The following is a 20,147-nucleotide window of genomic DNA, read 5'->3' as shown; positions in this document are numbered from 1 at the left end:
TTTTCTTGTGCGGAGCATGGGCTCTAGACTCGCAGGGTTGAGAAGCTGTGGCACGCGGGCTTAGCTGTTCCACGGCATGTGGGATCTTCCCAGACCAGGGCTCGAACCCGTGTCCCCTGCATGGGCAGGCAGAGTCTTAACCACTGCACCACCAGGGAAGCCCTCTGTGTAGTTTTTTTAACTTTCTGAAAATCATACATCACTTTTATAAAACTTTTAAGCCAAAAATAACTACAGGACATAATGTAATTGTGGCACATTTATGTTATACAACTTCCCACTTCATTGCCTCTATTCCATTTAAGAACAGAGGTCTGGGAATTTGGAGACCAGGCTTCTAGTCCAGACTGTTTTGCATGTATTCTATAACCTTGGGCAAGTTGGTTTGCCTCTGCAGGCCTCAGTTTCTTCCTCCCTAAGAGGGGTACTTAAGTAACAGTAGCTACTATTTCAGTGGTTTCCATGTGCCAAGTGCTGTGCTGAGCAGTTTCTTCACAGCAGCTCCATGAGTTGAGCATTATCCCCCTTTTCCAGATAAGAAAACAGAAGCTCAAGGAAGTGTTGGAATCAGAATTCAAATTCACATTTAGCCCATCCCCCAAAGCCATGTTCTTTTCACTACACACTCTCCCAGCCACCTCTTGCCTCACGGTCTCACAGTTTCCTGGCCCTGGAATGAACTTAAACCCAGGACTTGACTCAAAATCCTCTATCTGGAAAACACTATCTTTCTAAATTAAACTTAGGTCACTTTTGTTATTGCTATGTCTGTTCTTTTTTTTAAAAAAATATTTTATTTATTTATTTGGCTGAGCCAGGTCTTAGTTGTGGCACGCGGGATCTTTCAGTTGCAGAATGTGGGACCTAGTTCCCTGACCAGGGATCAAATCCGGGCCCCCTGCCTTGGGAGCGCAGTCTTAGCTACTGGACCACTAGGGAAGTCCCTATGTCTATTCTTTATGTTACATCAAACTCTAAGACAGGATGTCTCAATCTCAGCACTGCTGACATTTTGGACTGAAAATTTCCTGGTTGTTGGGAGCTGGATGTGTTTGGCAGCATCCCTGGCTTCTACCCGCTATATGTCAGGAGCACCCACCCTTCAAGTTGTGACACCAAAAATGCTTCCAGACATAGTCACAAATGTCCCCTGGGGGATAATCACCCAGGGTTGAGAATCAGTGTTCTAAAAGAAGGGAAAAGGCAAATTCCTGCATTAACCCTGGAGGAAAATTGTATTGAAAAGAGACATGGAATCTTGTATTTTTACCTGCATGATTCTTGGACTCTACCAGCTCTGGCTAAAGTCAGCTCCAGTGTCTCACATTATTTGCTCTGTGCAGAACACTGTACCAGTTACACATACATTATATATCCAAGATTTAGGGAAATGGGGAAGGAGAATAAACCTTGCCCTCAAAAATGACTCTACTTCCTTAGTGAAATTCACATTTGCCTGAGAAGAATGAGGCTGCTGAGGCTGCTGAGTGAGAATGGATATTCAACAGGGAACAGTGGTAATTGAATACAATGCTGATTTTATTCCAACCAAATAATGCAATACATAGGTCACCTGGGCAATAAGCTTAACTCAAGGGACAAAAGCCAAAAAACAAGGATTTTGTTGTTGTTTTATCAGTCGCTGCCCACTTACACGACTCATCTCAGAAAATATGGGTTAAAAAATCTCATGCATAGAAACTAGGAAAAGAGAAAAAGGGAAAAATGAAGTTCATCTAGTGTGCAGTTGAAGGTGGTTTCTCCAATTTCCTTTCTGGTCCATCAGCATGGTCCACTTCGGATTACCTTAATATGACCATTGTCCCTGCAAATCGAACAACCATAAAAACACATTTATTAAATTTCCCCCTCTACCCATCTTGAGTTCTTGTGGCTGGACTAAAACTAAAATGGACACAAGACAGATTAACAGGAGAAAAAGAAATTTTCATTCCTGTGCACGGAGTTCTCATAGAAATGGGACCTAATAAGTGACCAAAGCAGGCAGATTTTATACATTTTAGACAAACAATAAATTTGTGAGGAATTGACAAAGAAACTTAGGCTCTGGGAGCTTAATTAGTAAAGAATCTAAAGAGAGCTTTGGCTTGGGGTAGTAAATTAAAGTAACAAGGTTTGTTTATACAGGCTTTTCAGCTCTGAATTCCCTATGTTTGATGGTAAGAGTGTCCTTCTACCTCAAGAAGCAGGGAATGCAATGCATCTTTCATATGATAGATTTATTTCCTCCTCTCAGGGAGACAGAGAGGAGGGTCAAAGTGTAACTCTTGCATCGGCTCTTTCTTAAGTAAATTTAATTCAAAATAATTAATATGGCATTGAGGCGTATTTTGGGGTGGCTTGCCCTGGGCCTTAACAGTTCCCTCTTCTAAAACTTCCTTGGCAATCTCACATATTAAAAGTCAAGCTTGGGCTTCCCTGGTGGCGCAGTGGTTGAGAGTCCACCCGCCGATTCAGGGGACACGGGTTTGTGCCCTGGTCTGGGAAGATCCCACATGCCGCAGAGCGGCTAGGCCCGTGAGCCATGGCTGCTGAGCCTGTGCTTCCAGAGCCTGTGCTCTGCGACGGGAGAGGCCACAACAGTGAGAGAGGCCCGCGTACCGGAAAAAAAAAATAGTCAAGCCGATAGAGTGTTCCATCCCACTAAACCAGTCTCTCAGACTTGACAGTAAGTCAGATGAGTTAAGCTAATTTCAGGTGATGCAGGTGGAGTCCCAAAGTTAGGCCTATGCTGCAAGCAATCAGGCATTTAATAAGAGGCATATCGGAACTTCCCTGGTGGCGCAGTAGTTAAGAATCCGCCTTCCAATGCAGGGGACACAGGTTCGAGCCCTGGTCTGGGAAGATTCCACATGCTGCAGAGCAACTGAACCCATGCGCAACAACTACTGAGCCTGCACTCTGAAGCCCATGAGCCACAACTACTGAGCCCTCGTGCCACAACTACTGAGGCCCGTGCACCTAGAGACCATGATCCACAACAAGAGAAGCCACCGCAGTGAGAAGCCCATGCACCGCAATGAAGAGTAGCCCCCGCTTGCTGCAACTAGAGAAAAGCCCCCAAATAAATAAATAAATAATTTAATTTAAAAAAATAAATAAGAGGTATGTCTATGGAAACAAAAGAAAAACAGAGGTTAATGATTGGAGCAGATTATAAACCAGTTTCTGAGCCCCAGGGTCAGTCAGTTAAGATTCCTAGATATCAGGGTCGGGCTTCCCTGGTGGCGCAGTGGTTGAGAGTCCGCCTGCTGATGCAGGGGACATGGGTTCGTGCCCCGGTCCGGGAAGATCCCACATGCCGCGGAGCGGCTGGGCCCGTGAGCCATGGCTGCTGGGCCTGTGCGTCCGGAGCCTGTGCTCCGCAACGGGAGAGGCCACAGCAGTGAGAAGCCCACGTAATGCAAAAAAAAAAAAAAAGATTCCTAGATATCAGGGTCAAAGCATCTTTTGCAATTTGAAATGTCTCTGATGATGTCATCAGGTGTTCAGGTAAACTTTCTGAGTTGCTCATAACAGCAACAGGCACAAAGATTGTTTAAATATGAGCTTTTGAAGTTTATATCAAATTGTCTAGCTTCAGTTTGTAGGGCTTCATAAAAAAAGGGCAGTTTTAGTTTTCAGTGATTTCAGATAAAAAAAAAATAGAGAACAGGGGCTTCCCTGGTGGCACAGTGGTTGAGAGTATGCCTGCCGATGCAGGGGACATGGGTTCGTGCCCCGGTCTGGGAAGATCCCACATGCTGCAGAGCGTCTGGGCCCGTGAGCCATGGCTACTGAGCCTGCGTGTCCGGAGTCTGTGCTCTGCAACGGGAGAGGCCACAACAGTGAGAGGCCTGCGTACCGCAAAAAAAAAAAAAAAAGGACAAATTTGGAAAGGATAATTTGGAGAGTAATAGCCTGATATAGGAGGAAACTTGAAGAATTCAGGATATAGTCTAGTTTACAGGTAAATAACAAAACCCTCAAAGACAATGAACAGAACTAGAATTTGGTGTCTACAAGTGTGTATTATAGTTTCTGCTGAAACATAATTTTCTCTCTACAATTACCCCCAGTTTTTACCAAAGATAGCCAAAGTAGACTAATTTGTTTGCAAAATAAGTCTAGATTCAATAACCTTGGCCTGGTTGTTTACATAAGTGCAGCAAGAAGAGTGATTGACCATATAGACTATTTTAAATCTGCTTTGCTGGAACTTTTTACAAGGAATCTCAGATTGAATTTTTTTTTTAAGATTTTTTTGATGTGGATCATTTTTAAAGTCTTTATTGAATTTGTTACAATATTGCTTCTGTTTTTGTTTTTGGTTTTTGGCCGTGCAGCATGTGGGGTCTTAGCTCCCTTTGACCTTTGATCTTTGATCTTTGACCAGGGATCAAACCCACACCCCTTGCATTGGAAGGCAAAGTCTTAACCACTGGACCACCAAGGAAGTCCCTCAGATTGAATTTTTAATAGCCTCTCAAGGCTAAGAAGCCAAGCCAAACATTAGCCAACAGACTTTGCCTGCAATAGGTATAGATTTGGGTGAATTCCTCTCTTCACGAGGTCCTCAAAATAAACTATTTCCTGGGTCTGCCAGGAAATGACCCTCCTTGTTCACCTGGTAAGGCTGCTGGGAACCCTGAAAGTAAGGTACTAGGCTGTTTTTCCAAGAGGCTTTATTGGCTACATAAAGTCAGCCTTAGTTTCTCAAAGCTGTCTGGTCATATCTGAGTCTATGCATGTCTCTCTCCAGTATGACATTCCAGTCAAAGCGTTGATAATATTATATAATCAATGTTTCCAATTGTGTTTTGTTATAAGAAAAACAGATTCTTACTGAACTTATGCAAATAACTATATTGCCAAGAAAATAAGAGTACTCACTGAGAGTTTCTGAATTCTGGAGGGATCCAGTAGAGAGAAAAAGATAAATGTTCCAGTGCTGCTTAGAAACCTATAATGGACCAAATTGTTCTAAGTCACAGCTTAAGAGAAAAGAGAAAAAAGTCTCCTTAAATCTGGAGAAACAAAAATTTTTTTAAATCAGTAATGTTTCAAATTTTAATAAATCATAAAAAATTATAATTATCTTCCTCAGTTTATTTGGTCCCATAATTAATTCTTGCTCCACTTGATGTTTTGTTAGAAATTTTTTGAAGCCATCAGTTTCTCCATTAGGGTTCTGTAAATTCTTACCCAGGTATGATTTGAAAGTCATCAGAAACTTATATTCTAGAATACTTGATAGATTCCTTTCCATGAATTCCCCTCAAGATAAAACACATTTGCAGAAAGCTTTTGTAAAAGCATCTGAGTAAAACAGTAACTGTGTGTAGATGATAAAAGACTTGAAAATGTCCATTATTGAAGATCTGATTCATTATAATGGAACTGATAAAGAAATTTAGTTATCTCTGAGACACATATCATTTTAAGATAACAACTAGAATTATGGCTAACATTATACTAAGACATATCCAAAGCTTAGGAATTTCAGTTATTTTCTGGAACATTTATGTTAATAACATTTACCCATACAATATGACCTAAGAAGGTTTATCATCATTTACTTGACATTGCTTCTTATATAATTTAACATACAAAATAAGCCTAATTAATTTAGTATCTCTTTTATAAGGAGAGAAAATAAATTTTTGAGGTGTTCCAGGGGCCCTCTGGAAAACCCCAAAATTATTTCCAGTTCAATAAGACTTCATTTAAAATTTGTTTTTTTGTGCAGTTTGTCAAAAATATCAAACGTTTTTAAAACACTTGGTCAAATAAGATCATAGGTCACTGTGAAAGAATACTGAGCTGCCCATTTAATCAAAGTGGCAAAGACATGCCTGGCAAATACAGAAAGTTAAATAGTTGTAAAAAGCCTTAGTTCTTTTAATATTGAAAAGACTTAGATTTTTGTGTGTGTGTGTCTTCTAAGTGATCAAAAATCTGATAAAGACAAAATATAGAATCTGTTTTTCTAGACAGATTAAAGATAAAGAAAACTTTTTTTACAATTTCTTATTAAGACTAGACCAATAATCTAAGAAAACTTTGTCCTTTTAACAGAGATAAATACCAAATTTTAATTTTGCACCAGTTTACTTTTGATATTAAAACTCATTTACTTAATTAAATTCATTTCAGTCTTAGCCAGTCCTGATCACACATAAAATTCCTAAAGATTCTTTTTTTCATAAACCTTTTATAATTTTCTATGTTCATTTTATTTGTCCCTTGTTTTCTTTCCCATTTAGAAATAGCCAGCTTTAGGACAAAATCGCTTTCTTTTTCCTTAACAAAAGCACCTCTTTACCTTTTTTTAGCCCAAAACACATAATACTTCTTTTTTTATTTCTGGTACCTTTAACTACATATATTAATTAGAATTCTTAATCCTTTGAAATCTTAATTTAGGGGGGAAATAAAGAAGTAAACAACCGTGAACTGTATTAACATTTTGCGGCTTGACAAACATAAATACATTTCATAATTTCTAGAAATATATGCCACTTCACAGCACAGTATTTCAATAAAGCACAAGCTATATCTACTAATAGACCCAAATATAACACATCAAAAGTAGGTAAACTTAAACTTGTTTAGCAATTAATGTTTCTGTATTTTATCTTATTTGGAAATGATATAGACACCTAATGAATTCCCATCATTTAATTTAACTTAGCAAAACTCTAAGGTTGTAAATTAAATTACCAAAGAATTTAGAAAAATACACATATCATAAAACAATTATTGTTAAAAGGCTCAGCTAAAAATTCTTATCTAATTTACATCTATTTAATTCACTTGTTTTTAACAGTCATACTTAGTTTACTTATGAAAATTTCATGAGTCATTAAAGCAGCTATTCATTATCTTAAGGTTTTCTTTCGTTTTTTTTTTTGCTAGCAAAATTTGCAATGGAGACAACATAAGCCTGTTTGACTAGGAAAACTAGGTAGAATAAAATTTTTTATCTGCATTATATTTAATGCTTGTAACTCTGAAGACATACCTGTATTAATTAAACCAAAAAGCCTAAAACTGGCTTTTATCTATCAAAGATTATCCTAGAACTTGAAAAAATTTTGGGTTCTTATTATATTTTTTAGAATTTTAATATAAGTGCTTGTTTGTTTAGGCCAATTAAGTGGAGCTCTTCTACAAATTAATTTTGGCAATACCATCTAGAGGTAGAAAAATATCTATAATGTACCCATATAGACATATACACAACCAGAGATCTCTTAGTTTTTTTTTTTGTTTTTTTTTTAAAATTTTTTTTTTATTACTTTCTGCTTTATAACAAAGTGAATCAGTCATACATATACATCTGTTCCCACATCCCTTCCCTCATGCATCTCCCTCCCTCCCACCCTCCCCATCCCACCCATCCAGGCGGTCACAAAGCACCAAGCTGATCTCCCTGTGCTCTGCGGCTGCTTCCCACTATCTATCTACCTTACGTTTGGTAGTGTATATATGTCCATGCCTCTCTTTCGCTTTGTCACAGCTTACCCTTCCCCCTCCCCATATCCACAAGTCCATTCTCAAGTAGGTCTGTGTCTTTATTCCCGTTTTACCCCTAGGTTCTTCATGACATTTTTTTTTTAAATTCCGTATATATGTGTTAGCATACGGTATTTGTCTTTCTCTTTCTGACTTACTTCACTCTGTATGACAGACTCTAGGTCTATCCACCTCATTACAAATAGCTCAGTTTCATTTCTTTTTATGGCTGAGTAATATTCCATTGTATATATGTGCCACATCTTCTTTATCCATTCATCCGATGATGGACACTTAGGTTGTTTCCATCTCCGGGCTATTGTGAATAGAGCTGCAATGAACATTTTGGTACATGTCTCTTTTGGAATTATGGTTTTCTCAGGGTATATGCCTAGTAGTGGGATTGCTGGGTCATATGGTAGTTCTATTTGTAGTTTTTTAAGGAACCTCCATACTGTTCTCCATAGTGGCTGTACCAATTCACATTCCCACCAGCAGTGCAAGAGTGTTCCCTTTTCTCCACACCCTCTCCAGCATTTATTGTTTCTAGATTTCTTGATGATGGCCATTCTGACTGGTGTGAGATGATATCTCATTGTAGTTTTGATTTGCATTTCTCTAATGATTAATGATGTTGAGCATTCTTTCATGTGTTTGTTGGCAGTCTGTATATCTTCTTTGGAGAAATGCCTATTTAAGTCTTCTGCCCATTTTTGGATTGGGTTGTTTGTTTTTTTGCTATTGAGCTGCATGAGCTGTTTATAAATTTTGGAGATTAATCCTTTGTCAGTTGCTTCATTTGCAAATATTTTCTCCCATTCTGAGGGTTGTCTTTTGGTCTTGTTTATGGTTTCCTTAGCTGTGCAAAAGCTTTGAAGTTTCATTAGGTCCCATTTGTTTATCTTTGTTTTTATTTCCATTTCTCTAGGAGGTGGGTCCAAAAGGATCTTGCTGTGATTTATGTCATAGAGTGTTCTACCTATGTTTTCCTCTAAGAGTTTGATAGTTTCTGGCCTTCCATTTAAGTCTTTAATCCATTTTGAGCTTATTTTTGTGTATGGTGTTAGGGAATGATCTAATCTCAAACTTTTACATGTCCCTGTCCAGTTTTCCCAGCACCACTTATTGAAGAGGCTGTCCTTTCTCCACTGTACATTCCTGCCTCCTTTATCAAAGATAAGTTGGCCATATGTGCGTGGGTTTATCTCTTGGCTTTCTATCCTGATCCACTGATCTATCTTTCTGTTTTTATGCCAGTACCACACTGTCTTGATTACTGTACCTTTGTAGTATAGTCTGAAGTCAGGGAGCCTGATTCCTCCAGCTCCGTTTTTCATTCTCAAGATTGCTTTGGCTATTCAGGGTCTTTTGTTTTTCCAAATAAATTTTGAAATTTTTTGTTCTAGTTCTGTGAAAAATGCCAGTGGTAGTTTGATAGGGATTGCATTGAATCTGTAGATTGCTTTGGGTAGTAGAGTCATTTTCACAATATTGATTCTTCCAATCCAGGAACATGGTATATCTCTCCATCTATTTGTATCATCTTTAATTTCTTTCATCAGTGTCTTATAATTTTCTGCATACAGGTCTTTTGTCTCCTTAGGTAGGTTTATTCCTAGATATTTTATTCTTTTTGTTGCAATGGTAAATGGGAGTGTTTTCTTGATTTCATTTTCAGATTTTTCATCATTAGTGTACAGGAATGCCAGAGATTTCTGTACATTAATTTTGTATCCTGCTACTTTACCAAATTCATTGATTAGCTCTAGTAGTTTTTCGGTAGCATCTTTAGGATTCTCTATGTATAGTATCATGTCATCTGCAAACAGTGACAGCTTTACTTCTTCTTTTCCAATTTGGATTCCTTTTATTTCCTTTTCTTCTCTGATTGCTGTGGCTAAAACTTCCAAAACTATGTTGAATAAGAGTGGTGAGAGTGGGCAGCCTTGTCTTGTTCCTGATCTTAGTGGAAATGGTTTCAGTTTTTCACCATTGAGGACAATGTTGGCTGTGGGTTTGTCATATATGGCCTTTATTATGTTGAGGAAAGTTCCCTCTATGCCTACTTTCTGCAGGGTTTTTATCATAAATGGGTGTTGAATTTTGTCGAAAGCTTTCTCTGCATCTATTGAGATGATCATATGGTTTTTCTCCTTCAACTTGTTAATATGGTGTATCACATTGATTGATTTGCGTATATTGAAGAATCCTTGCATTCCTGGAATAAACCCCACTTGATCATGGTGTATGATCCTTTTAATGTGCTGTTGGATTCTGTTTGCTAGTATTTTGTTGAGGATTTTTGCATCTATGTTCATCAGTGATATTGGCCTGTAGTTTTCTTTCTTTGTGACATCCTTGCCTGGTTTTGGTATCAAGGTGATGGTGGCCTCGTAGAATGAGTTTGGGAGTGTTCCTTCCTCTGATATTGTTTGGAAGAGTTTGAGAAGGATGGGTGTTAGCTCTTCTCTAAATGTTTGATAGAATTCGCCTGTGAAGCCATCTGGTCCTGGGCTTTTGTTTGATGGAAGATTTTTAATCACAGTTTCAATTTCAGTGCTTGTGATTGGTCTATTCATATTTTCTATTTCTTCCTGAGTCAGTCTTGGCAGGTTGTGCATTTCTAAGAATTTGTCCATCTCTTCCAGGTTGTCCATTTTATGGGCATAGAGTTGCTTATAGTAATCTCTCATGATCTTCTGTATTTCTGCAGTGTCAGTTGTTACGTCTCCTTTTTCATTTCTAATTCTATTGATTTGAGTCTTCTCCCTTCTTTTCTTGATGAGTCTGGCTAATGGTTTATCAATTTTGTTTATCTTCTCAAAGAACCAGCTTTTAGTTTTATTGATCTTTGCTATTGTTTCCTTCATTTCTTTTTCATTTATTTCTGATCTGATTTTTATGATTTCTTTCCTTCTGCTAACTTTGGGATGTTTTTGTTCTTCTTTCTCTAATTGCTTTAGGTGCAAGGTTAGGTTGTTTATTCGAGATGTTTCCTGTTTCTTAAGGTGGGATTGTATTGCTATAAACTTCCCTCTTAGAACTGCTTTTGCTGCATCCCATAGGTTTTGGGTCGTCGTGTCTCCATTGTCATTTGTTTCTAGGTATTTTTTAATTTCCTCTTTGATTTCTTCAGTGATCACTTCGTTATTAAGTAGTGTATTGTTTAGCCTCCATGTGTTTGTATTTTTTACAGCTCTTTTCCTGTAATTGATATCTAGTCTCATAGCATTGTGGTCAGAAAAGATACTTGATACAATTTCAATTTTCTTAAATTTACCAAGGCTTGATTTGTGACCCAAGATATGATCTATCCTGGAGAATGTTCCATGAGCACTTGAGAAAAATGTGTATTCTGTTGTTTTTGGATGGAATGTCCTATAAATATCAATTAAGTCCATCTTGTTTAATGTATCATTTAAAGCTTGTGTTTCCTTATTTATTTTCATTTTGGATGATCTGTCCATTGGTGAAAGTGGGGTGTTAAAGTCCCCTACTATGATTGTGTTACTGTCGATTTCTCCTTTTATGGCTGTTAGTATTTGCCTTATGTATTGAGGTGCTCCTATGTTGGGTGCATAAATATTTACAATTGTTAAATCTTCTTCTTGGATCGATCCCTTGATCATTAGGTAGTGTCCTTCTTTGTCTCTTCTAGTAGTCTTTATTTTAAAGTCTATTTTGTCTGATATGAGAATTGCTACTCCAGCTTTCTTTTGGTTTCCATTTGCATGGAATATCTTTTTCCATCCCCTTACTTTCAGTCTGTATTTGTCTCTAGGTCTGAAGTGGGTCTCTTGTAGACAGCATATATATGGGTCTTGTTTTTGTATCCATTCAGCCAATCTGTGTCTTTTGGTGGGAGCATTTAGTCCATTTACATTTAAGGTAATTATCGATATGTATGTTCCTATTCCCATTTTCTTAATTGTTTTGGGTTCATTATTGTAGGTCTTTTCCTTCATTGTGTTTCTTGCCTAGAGAAGTTCCTTTAGCATTTGTTGTAAAGCTGGTTTGGTGGTGCTGAACTCTCTCAGCTTTTGCTTGTCTGTAAACGTTTTAATTTCTCCATCAAATCTGAATGAGATCCTTGCTGGGTAGAGTAATCTTGGTTGCAGGTTTTTCTCTTTCATCACTTTAATTATGTCCTGCCACTCCCTTCTGGCTTGTAGAGTTTCTGCTGAGAGATCAGCTGTTATCCTGATGGGGATTCCCTTGTGTGTTATTTGTTGTTTTTGCCTTGCTGCTTTTAATATGATTTCTTTGTGTTTAATTTTTGACAGTTTGATTAATATGTGTCTTGGTGTATTTCTCCTTGGATTTATTCTGTATGGGACTCTCTGTGCCTCCTGGACTTGATTAACTATTTCCTTTCCCATATTAGGGAAGTTTTCAACTATAATCTCTTCAAATATTTTCTCAGTCCCTTTCTTTTTCTCTTCTTCTTCTGGAACCCCTATAATTCGAATGTTGGTGCGTTTAATGTTGTCCCAGAGGTCTCTGAGACTGTCCTCTGTTCTTTTCATTCTTTTTTCTTTATTTTGCTCTGCAGCAGTTATTTCCACTATTTTATCTTCCACCTCACTTATCCGTTCTTCTGCCTCAGTTATTCTGCTATTGATCCCATCTAGAGTATTTTTCATTTCATTTATTGTGTTTTTAATCGATGCTTGATTCATCTTTAGTTCTTCTAGGTCCTTGTTAACTGTTTCTTGCATTTTGTCTATTCTATTTCCAAGATTTTGGATCTGGGAAATAGAATCTTGGATCATCTTTACCATCATTATTCTGAATTCTTTTTCAGGTAGACTGCCTATTACCTCTTCATTTGTTAGGTCTGGTGGGTTTTTATCTTGCTCCTTCTCCTGCTGTGTGTTTTTCTGTCTTCTCATTTTGCTTATGTTACTGTGTTTGGGGTCTCCTTTTTGCAGGCTGCAGGTTCGTAGTTCCCGTTGTTTTTGGTGTCTGTCCCCAGTGGCTAAGGTTGGTTTAGTGGGTTGTGTAGGCTTCCTGGTGGAGGGGACTAGTGCCTGTGTTCTGGTGGATGAGGCTGGATCTTGTCTTTCTGGTGGGCAGGTCCACGTCTGGTGGTGTGTTTTGGGGTGTCTGCGGACTTTTTATGATTTTAGGCCACCTCTCTGCTAATGGGTGGCGTTGTGTTCCTGTCTTGCTAGTTGTTTGGCATAGGGTGTCCAGCACTGTAGCTTGCTGGTCGTTGAGTGAAGCTGGGTGCTGCTGTTGAGATGGAGATCTCTGGAAGATTTTCGCCGTTTGATATTATGTGGAGCTGGGAGGTCTCTTGTGGACCAGTGTCCTGAAGTTGGCTCTCCCACCTCAGAGGCACAACACTGACTCCTGGCTCCTCAATTTGGAATGATTTGTTGTCTATTCATGTATTCCACAGATGCAGGGTACATCAAGTTGATTATGGAGCTTTAATCCGCTGCTTCTGAGGCTGCTGGGAGAGGTTTCCCTTTCTCTTCTTTGTTCTCACAGCTCCTGGGTCTCAGCTTTGGATATGGCCCCGCCTCTGAGTGTAGGTCGCCGGAGGGCGTCTGTTCTTCGCTCAGACAGGACAGGGTTAAAGGAGCAGCCTCTTCGGGGACTCTGGCTCACTCAGGCCGGGCGGGAGGGAGGGGCACGGAGTGCGGGGCGAGCCTGCAGCGGCAGAGGTCGGCGTGACGTTGTACCAGCCCGAGGCGCGCCGTGCGTTCTCCCAATGAAGCCGCCCCTGGATCCCGGGACCCCGGCAGTGGCGGGCTGCACAGGCTCCCGGAAGGGCGGTGTGGACAGTGACCTGCGCTCGCACACAGGCTTCTTGGCGGCGGCAGCAGCAGCCCCAGCGTCCCACGCCCGTCACTGGGCTCCGCGCTTTCAGTCGTGACTCGCGCCCGTCTGTGGAGCCCCTTTAAGCAGCGCTCTTAATCCCCTCTCCTCGCGCACCAGGAAACCAAGAGGGAAGAAAAAGTCTCTTGCCTCTTCGGCAGCTCCAGAGTTTTCCTGGACTCCCTGCCGGCTAGCTGTGGCACATTAGCCCCCTTCAGGCTGAGTTCTCGCCGCCAGCCCCAGTCCTCTCCCTGAGCTCTGACCGAAGCCCGAGCCTCAGCTTCCAGCGCCGCCCGCCCTGGTGGGCGAGCAGACAAGCCTCTCAGGCTGGTGAGTGCTGCTCGGCACCGATCCTCTGTGCGGGAATCTCTCCGCTTTGCCCTACCCAGGTATGTGGGGAGTTTCTTGCCTTTTGGGAGGTCTGGGGTCTTCTGCCAGCATTCAGTAGGTGTTCTGTAGGAGTTGTTCCACGTGTAGCTGTATTTCTGGTGTATCCGTGGGGAGGAAGGTGATCTCCGCGTCTTACTCTTCTGCCCTCTCTTAGTTTTCATATTAAAACTTTAGTCATGAGTCAGGTACAATACAAAAGTCACTAGTTTATAAGTAAAGTTGAAATAAATTAAATTTACTTTCTCAGATGGCTAACATCTTTTATTATTTGTGGAGAAGACTTAAGATCTGTATTTGCCCTTGACAAATAATTGCAGAAGGGATGTGATTTACTAGAGTTTGGGCAAGAGATCCTTTTAGCAGTTTGTGTTTTAAAAGGCCTCTTTCCCTTTTTTTTTGGTTTCAGGTTTTACCAATTCAGCTAATCCAGGCTCAGTCTCAGGCAATGTGGGCTGTGTTTACATTTCAAAGACATAATAAGATTTATATCTTTTAGGGCCAAAGAAAATGTTAGGTTTTCTCCTAGTAGTTTTGGAGTATATTTATCTATTATATATATATATATATATATATATATATATATATATATGTATAATTATAAGTCTTAAGGTAATTATTATTTTAAAATAATTTTTAAAGTACAGGACAGTTTTGCTCCAATATCCTGATCTTTTTTTTTTTTTTTTTTTTTTTTTTTGCGGTACATGGGCCTCTCACTGCTGTGGCCTCTCCCGTTGCGGAGCACGGGCTCCGGACGCACAGGCCCAGCGGCCATGGCCCACGGGCTCAGCCGCTCCGCGGCATGTGGGATCCTCCCAGACCGGGGCACGAACCCGTGTCCCCTGCATCGGCAGGCGGACTCTCAACCACTGCGCCACCAGGGAAGCCCTATCCTGATCTTTTATAATATCTAGAAAGCATTTTGAGAGGAATAGGTAAGGTCTGGGAATTGGTAAAGGCAAGTGGAACTTGACTTGTTTCTACAGTTGCATTTCTCATTTTGTAGAGTTCTGCAAAACAAAGAAAGTTGTTTCTATTAAGCCCTTGAATATTGGCTTCCAGCTGATTTACTTCCTGATTATTTGTAGGAAGCACTGGGGAATTACAGAGGAGATGAGCGAATTTTTTTAGAAGGGGAATTTATGTTGCATCTTACTTTTAAGTCTAATTTCTGTTTTTTCATCTTTATAAGGGATTACCTAAAGCTCACCATTATACTTTTTTTTCCTTTCAATTTGATCCTCCCATAAGTATCAATATAAGTTATTTATGATGAGAGCTTTCAATTTTTTTTTCCTCTTAAATATAGCCAACTTAAAGGATCCCTTTTCTGGCCATTGATGAGTAGGATCTTGTATTAATTTCAAATACAGACTCAAACCAATAAGGCTTTTTTATGGCTTAACCAAAGATGAAAGAAGCATCTCACAAGAGTATATAGCCCTCACATGATCAAGAAAGATCACTCCCATAGTTAGTCTAAGAAAGTAAGGCAATGAAGGTTGAGACAACAACAGCCCATTAAGACAAACTCTCCTGAGAGCTGGTATGGCCAGAGTGCTGACTTTGTGTTTCAAGACCCAAGTCTATTCAACTGGCCACCAGATGCACCTTCCAAATGGCCGGGACCAGAGAGAATATTCTCACTGGACACAAAGCTGAGATCTCAGGACATAAAGCAAGGTGGAAGGACAAACTTTATCTGGGTTTATGTGGAAGATCCACAGCAAAGTTTAAGTAGATGTAGGTCTGGTGAGAAACATTAACTCACCAGTCTATGAGGCTGGCTCAAACAGCAGGCTTATAGGACCTATGCCTGCATTCTGCCCTATGGTTCTTCCTCCTTATGGCAAACAATACAACAGACAGAGATGAAGAAAAACAGTGACCATCTCTGGGAAGAAAAGAATTCCCAAGAGTTGCTAAGTACAAGGAACTAGCTCAAAAATATTTTCTCCTGCTAATCTAAATTTAGAGAGTCAGTAAGAAACTCGCTACTTTCCCTTCCACCAGACCTTGCAGACAGAGATCCAGGAAGCTGACGTGGTAAGAAATCTTACCTTCTGCTGGTCTTTATCAGATGTCTCAGGATCTCTCATCTGCAGTAGCCTCAGGGCGGGAAGCAGGTTCCAGCCAGGCTCCTGCCTGGCTCACCAACTGTCAGGGTTGAATAAATTTCCCCCTCTACCCTCTTGAGTTCTTGTGGCTGGACTAATACTAAAATGGACACAAGACAGATTAACAAGAGAAAAAGAAAAAATTTTATTTATGTTCACAGAGGTCTCATAGAAATGGGACCTAATAAGTAACTAAAGCAGGCAGCTTTTATTCTTTTTAGACAAAGAAACAATACATTTGTGAGGAATTGACAAGACAAAGAAATTTAGACTTTGGGTACTTAATTAGTGAAGAATCTATACAGAGTTTTGGCTTAGGGAAGTAAATTAAAGAAGTAACAAGGTTTGTTTTTCCAGGCTTTTCAGCTCTGAATTCCCCATCTCTGGTGATTAAGGCTGTCCCTTCTACCTTTCAGATGCAGAGAGTGCATCTTTCATATGAGATTATTTTCCTGCTTTCAGGGAGACAGAGGGGAGGGTCAAAGTGTCTCTCTTGCTGGCTCTTTCTTAAGCAACTTTAATTCACAATAATTAATATGCCATTGAGGCACATTTTGGGGTGGCCTGCCCTGGGCCGACATATTGAAACACTACCTGCCGTATTGAAACTGCCCCACTATTTGTATTAAAAAGACCCATGTCATTATACATTAGATTCTTTACAGGGTGACAATTAATCATTTTTAAAGCTAAATCAAGGGCACAAGCCCAACTCAGCTATTTTTTCCCCCTAACCCTAGGGCACAGGGAACTATCCCCAAAGAATCACTCTGAGAAGAAAGACCTAGGTAACTCACTTACGACTGAGGTCAGAGAATGGACCCCTGAAATACAAAGCAGCATACCTGGAGTAGAAGTCATGGTCACATGAGCTGGTCAGGTGTTTTACACTAAGGGTATCAGGTGTAATACTCATATTACTGAGCATTCTACCAGGTAGAGTTATTAAGACCTCTTTTCCAACTAATAGTGCAGGGTGTGTAGGTTACCTGAACATGCCCTCTGACTTTAAAAGAACACTTAATATTCCACAGAGTTTAACTACTAAATATATTCTTTTTTGTTTAATTTTTATTTTATATTGGTGTATAGTTGATTTACAATGTTCTGTTAGTCTCAGATGTACAGCAAAATGATTCAATTATACATATACATATATCTATTCTTTTTCAGATTCTTTTCCCATATAGTTTATTACAGAATATTGAATAGAGTTCCCTGTGCTATACAGTAGGTCCTTGTTGATTACCCATTTTATATATAGTAGTGTATATATGTTAATCCCAAACTCCTAATTTATCCCTCTCCCACCTTTCCCCTTTGGTAACCATAAGTTCGTTTTTGAAGTCTGTGAGTCTGTTTCTGTTTTGTAAATAAGTTCACTTGTATCATTTTTTTAGATTCCACATATAATATCATGATATTTGTCTTTCTCTGTCTTGTTTCACTTAGTATGATAATCTCTAGGTCCATCCATGTTGCTGCAAATGGCATTATTTTGTTCTCTTCTATGGCTGAGTAATATTCCATTATATATATGTACCACATCTTCTTTATCCATTCATCTGTCGATGGACACTTAGATTGCTTCCATGTCTTGGCTACTATAAATAGTGCTCTAATGAACATTGGGGTGCATGTATCTTTTCAAATTATGGTTTTCTCCAGATATATGTCCAGGAGTGGGATTGCTGGATCATATGGTAATTCTTTTTTTAAGGCACCTCCATACTGTTCTCCATATTGGTTGTACCAATTTACATTCCCACCAATAGTGTAGGAGGGTTCCCTTTTCTCCACACCCTCTCCAGCATTTATTGTTTATAGGCTTTTTAAAATTTTTAAATTATTTATTTATTTATTTACTTGGCTGAGCCAGGTCTTAGCTGTGGCACGCGGGATCTTTGTTGTGGCATGAGGGATCTTTAGTTGAGACATGCGGGATCTAGTTCCCTGAACAGGGATAGAACCCAGGCCCCCTGCATTGGGAGCACAGAGTCTTAACCACTGGACCACCAGGGAAGTCCTTATAGACGTCTTGATGATGGCCATTCTAACTGGTGTGAGGTGATACCTCATTGAGGTTTTGATTTGCATTTCTCTTAATAATTAATGATGTTGAGCACCTTTCCATGGGCTTTTTGGCCATCTGTATATCTTCTTTGGAGAAATGTCTATTTAGATATTCTGCCCATTTTTGGATTGGGTTGTTTGTTTTTGATATTGAGCTACATGATCTGTTTGTGTATTTTGGAGATTAATCCCCAGTTGGTTGCTTCATTTGCAAATATTTTCTCCCATTCTGTGGGTTGTTTTTTTGTTTTGTTTATGGCTTCCTCTGCTGTGCAAAAGCTTTTAAGATTAATTAGGTCCCATTTAAAAATTTTTGTTTTTATTTTCATTACTCTAGGAGTTGGATCCAAAAAGATATTGCTGTATTTCATGTCAAAGAGTGTTCTGCCTATGTTTTCCTCTAAGAGTTTTATAGTATCCAGTCTTACATTTAGGTCTTTAATCCATTTTGAGGTTAATTTTGTTTATGGTCTTAGAGAATGTTCTAATTTCATTCTTTTTCATGTAACTATCCAGTTTTCTCAGCACCATTATTGAAGAGACTGTCTTTTCTCCATTGTATATTCTTGCCTCCTTTGTCATAGATTAATTGACCATAAGTGCATGGGTTTATTTCTGGGCTTTCTATCCTGTTCTATTAGTGTATATTTCTATTTTTGTGCTAATACCATACTGTTTTAATTACTGTAACTTTGTATTATAGTCTGAGGCCATGGAGCCTGATTCCTCCAGCTCCATTTTTCTTTCTCAGAATTGCTTTGGCTATTCGGGGTCTTTTGTGTTTCCATACAAATTGTAAAATTTTTCGTTCTAGTCCTGTGAAAAATGCCATTGGTAATTTGATAGGGATTGCATTGAATCTGGAGATTGCCTTGGATAGCATAGTCATTTTGACAATATTCATTCTTCCAATTCAAGGACATGGTATATCTTTCCATCTGTTTGTGTTGCCTTCACTGTCTTTCATCAGCATCTTATAGCTTTCAGAGTACAGGTCTTTTGCCTCCTTAGGCAGGTTTATTCCTAGGTATTTTATTCTTCTGATGCAATGGTAAATGGGATTGTTTCCTTAGTTTCTGTTTCTGATCCTTCATTGTTAGTGTATAGAAATGCAAGAGATTTCTGTGTGTTAACTTTGTATTCTGCAACTTTAGTGAATTCATTCATGAGCTCTAGTAGTTTTCTGCTAGCATCTTTTTTTTTTTCAAGACAGGAGTTGAAGTTTATTCTTGGGAAGAACAAAGTCCCCCCAACCCTTCACATCCAGGAAGGCTTCCCCAGGAGGCCCTGCCCCTCCAAACGGTCATCTCTCTTTTCTGAACCCCTGCTTCCACCAACACCCATTACGATGCTGCTACTTGGGTGAGAGGCTCCTCCAGGTACTGCACCAAGGCCTGGGCCTTGGCCTTGAGCATTCCGAAGCCAACAATCTCCTTGGCATACATGCACAGTAGAAGGTTGGCCACTTGAGTGATGGCTACACAGCCTTCCATGCAGTCCATGAGGATGAATTTGAGATTGTCTTCATTAAACGCTTGGTTCCCGTTCTGGTCGTAGGCCGCCCAGATGTTACTGGCGATGGCAGCGGTGACCCGGGCGTCCGTATCCCTGTAACCGCAGTAGGCCAACAGAGATCCCTCGTTATTCAGCAGCAGGGTGCTCTGGATGCCTCCAGCGTTGGCCTGGTTTAGCACCTGGGTCAAAGCCTTGGGACGCAGCATGCCTGCGGCTCCTATCCCTGGGCTTTTGCACCCAGATCCCCGAGTTTCCTACTGCTGCCCTCTGCCTGCCGCTTCCCGTAGTCCAGCTGCCCTGCTCTGGAACGCCCTTAGCATCTTTATGATCTTCTATGTATAGTATCATGTCATCTGCAAAGAGTGACAGTTTTATTTCTTGTTTTCCAATTGGGATTCATTTTATTTCTTCTTCTTCTCTGATTGCCATGGCTAGGACTTCTAAAACTATGTCGAATAAAAGTGATGAGAGTGGACACCTTGTCTTGTTCCTGATCTTAGAGGAAATGCTTTCAGCTTTTCACTATTGAGTATGATGTGAGCTGTGGGTTTAGCATATATGGCCTGTATTATGTTGAGGTAGGTTCCCTCTATGCCCACTTTCTAGAGAGTTTTTATCATAAATATGTGTTGAATTTTGTCAAAAGCTTTTTCTGCATCTATTGAGATGATCATATGGTTTTTATTCAATTTGTTAATGTGGTGTATC

At 39.7% G+C, this 20,147-nt stretch overlaps 1 protein-coding gene across 1 annotated transcript; it reads right to left on the bottom strand.

Annotated features, from left to right (window-relative positions):
- Window positions 1–19,140: 19,140 nt before the first annotated feature.
- Window positions 19,141–19,726, bottom strand: LOC308613464 (ragulator complex protein LAMTOR2-like). Its single transcript, XM_081227015.1, has one exon. It carries the CDS (start codon window positions 19,643–19,645, stop codon window positions 19,268–19,270), a length of 378 nt encoding a protein of 125 aa, XP_081083141.1. The 5' UTR covers window positions 19,646–19,726; the 3' UTR covers window positions 19,141–19,267.
- Window positions 19,727–20,147: the final 421 nt, after the last annotated feature.

Source organism: Mesoplodon bidens (assembly GCF_964165515.1).
Source record: "Mesoplodon bidens genome assembly, chromosome: 1".
NCBI lineage: Eukaryota > Metazoa > Chordata > Mammalia > Artiodactyla > Ziphiidae > Mesoplodon > Mesoplodon bidens.
Note: the sequence above shows the minus strand (reverse complement) of the source record. Positions and strands in the feature narration are given on the sequence as shown.

What these genes read in the sequence shown, in the direction of transcription:
- LOC308613464 (XM_081227015.1), bottom strand. Translation starts at nt 19,645, where the DNA reads ATGCTGCGTCCCAAGGCTTTGACCCAGGTGCTAAACCAGGCCAACGCT.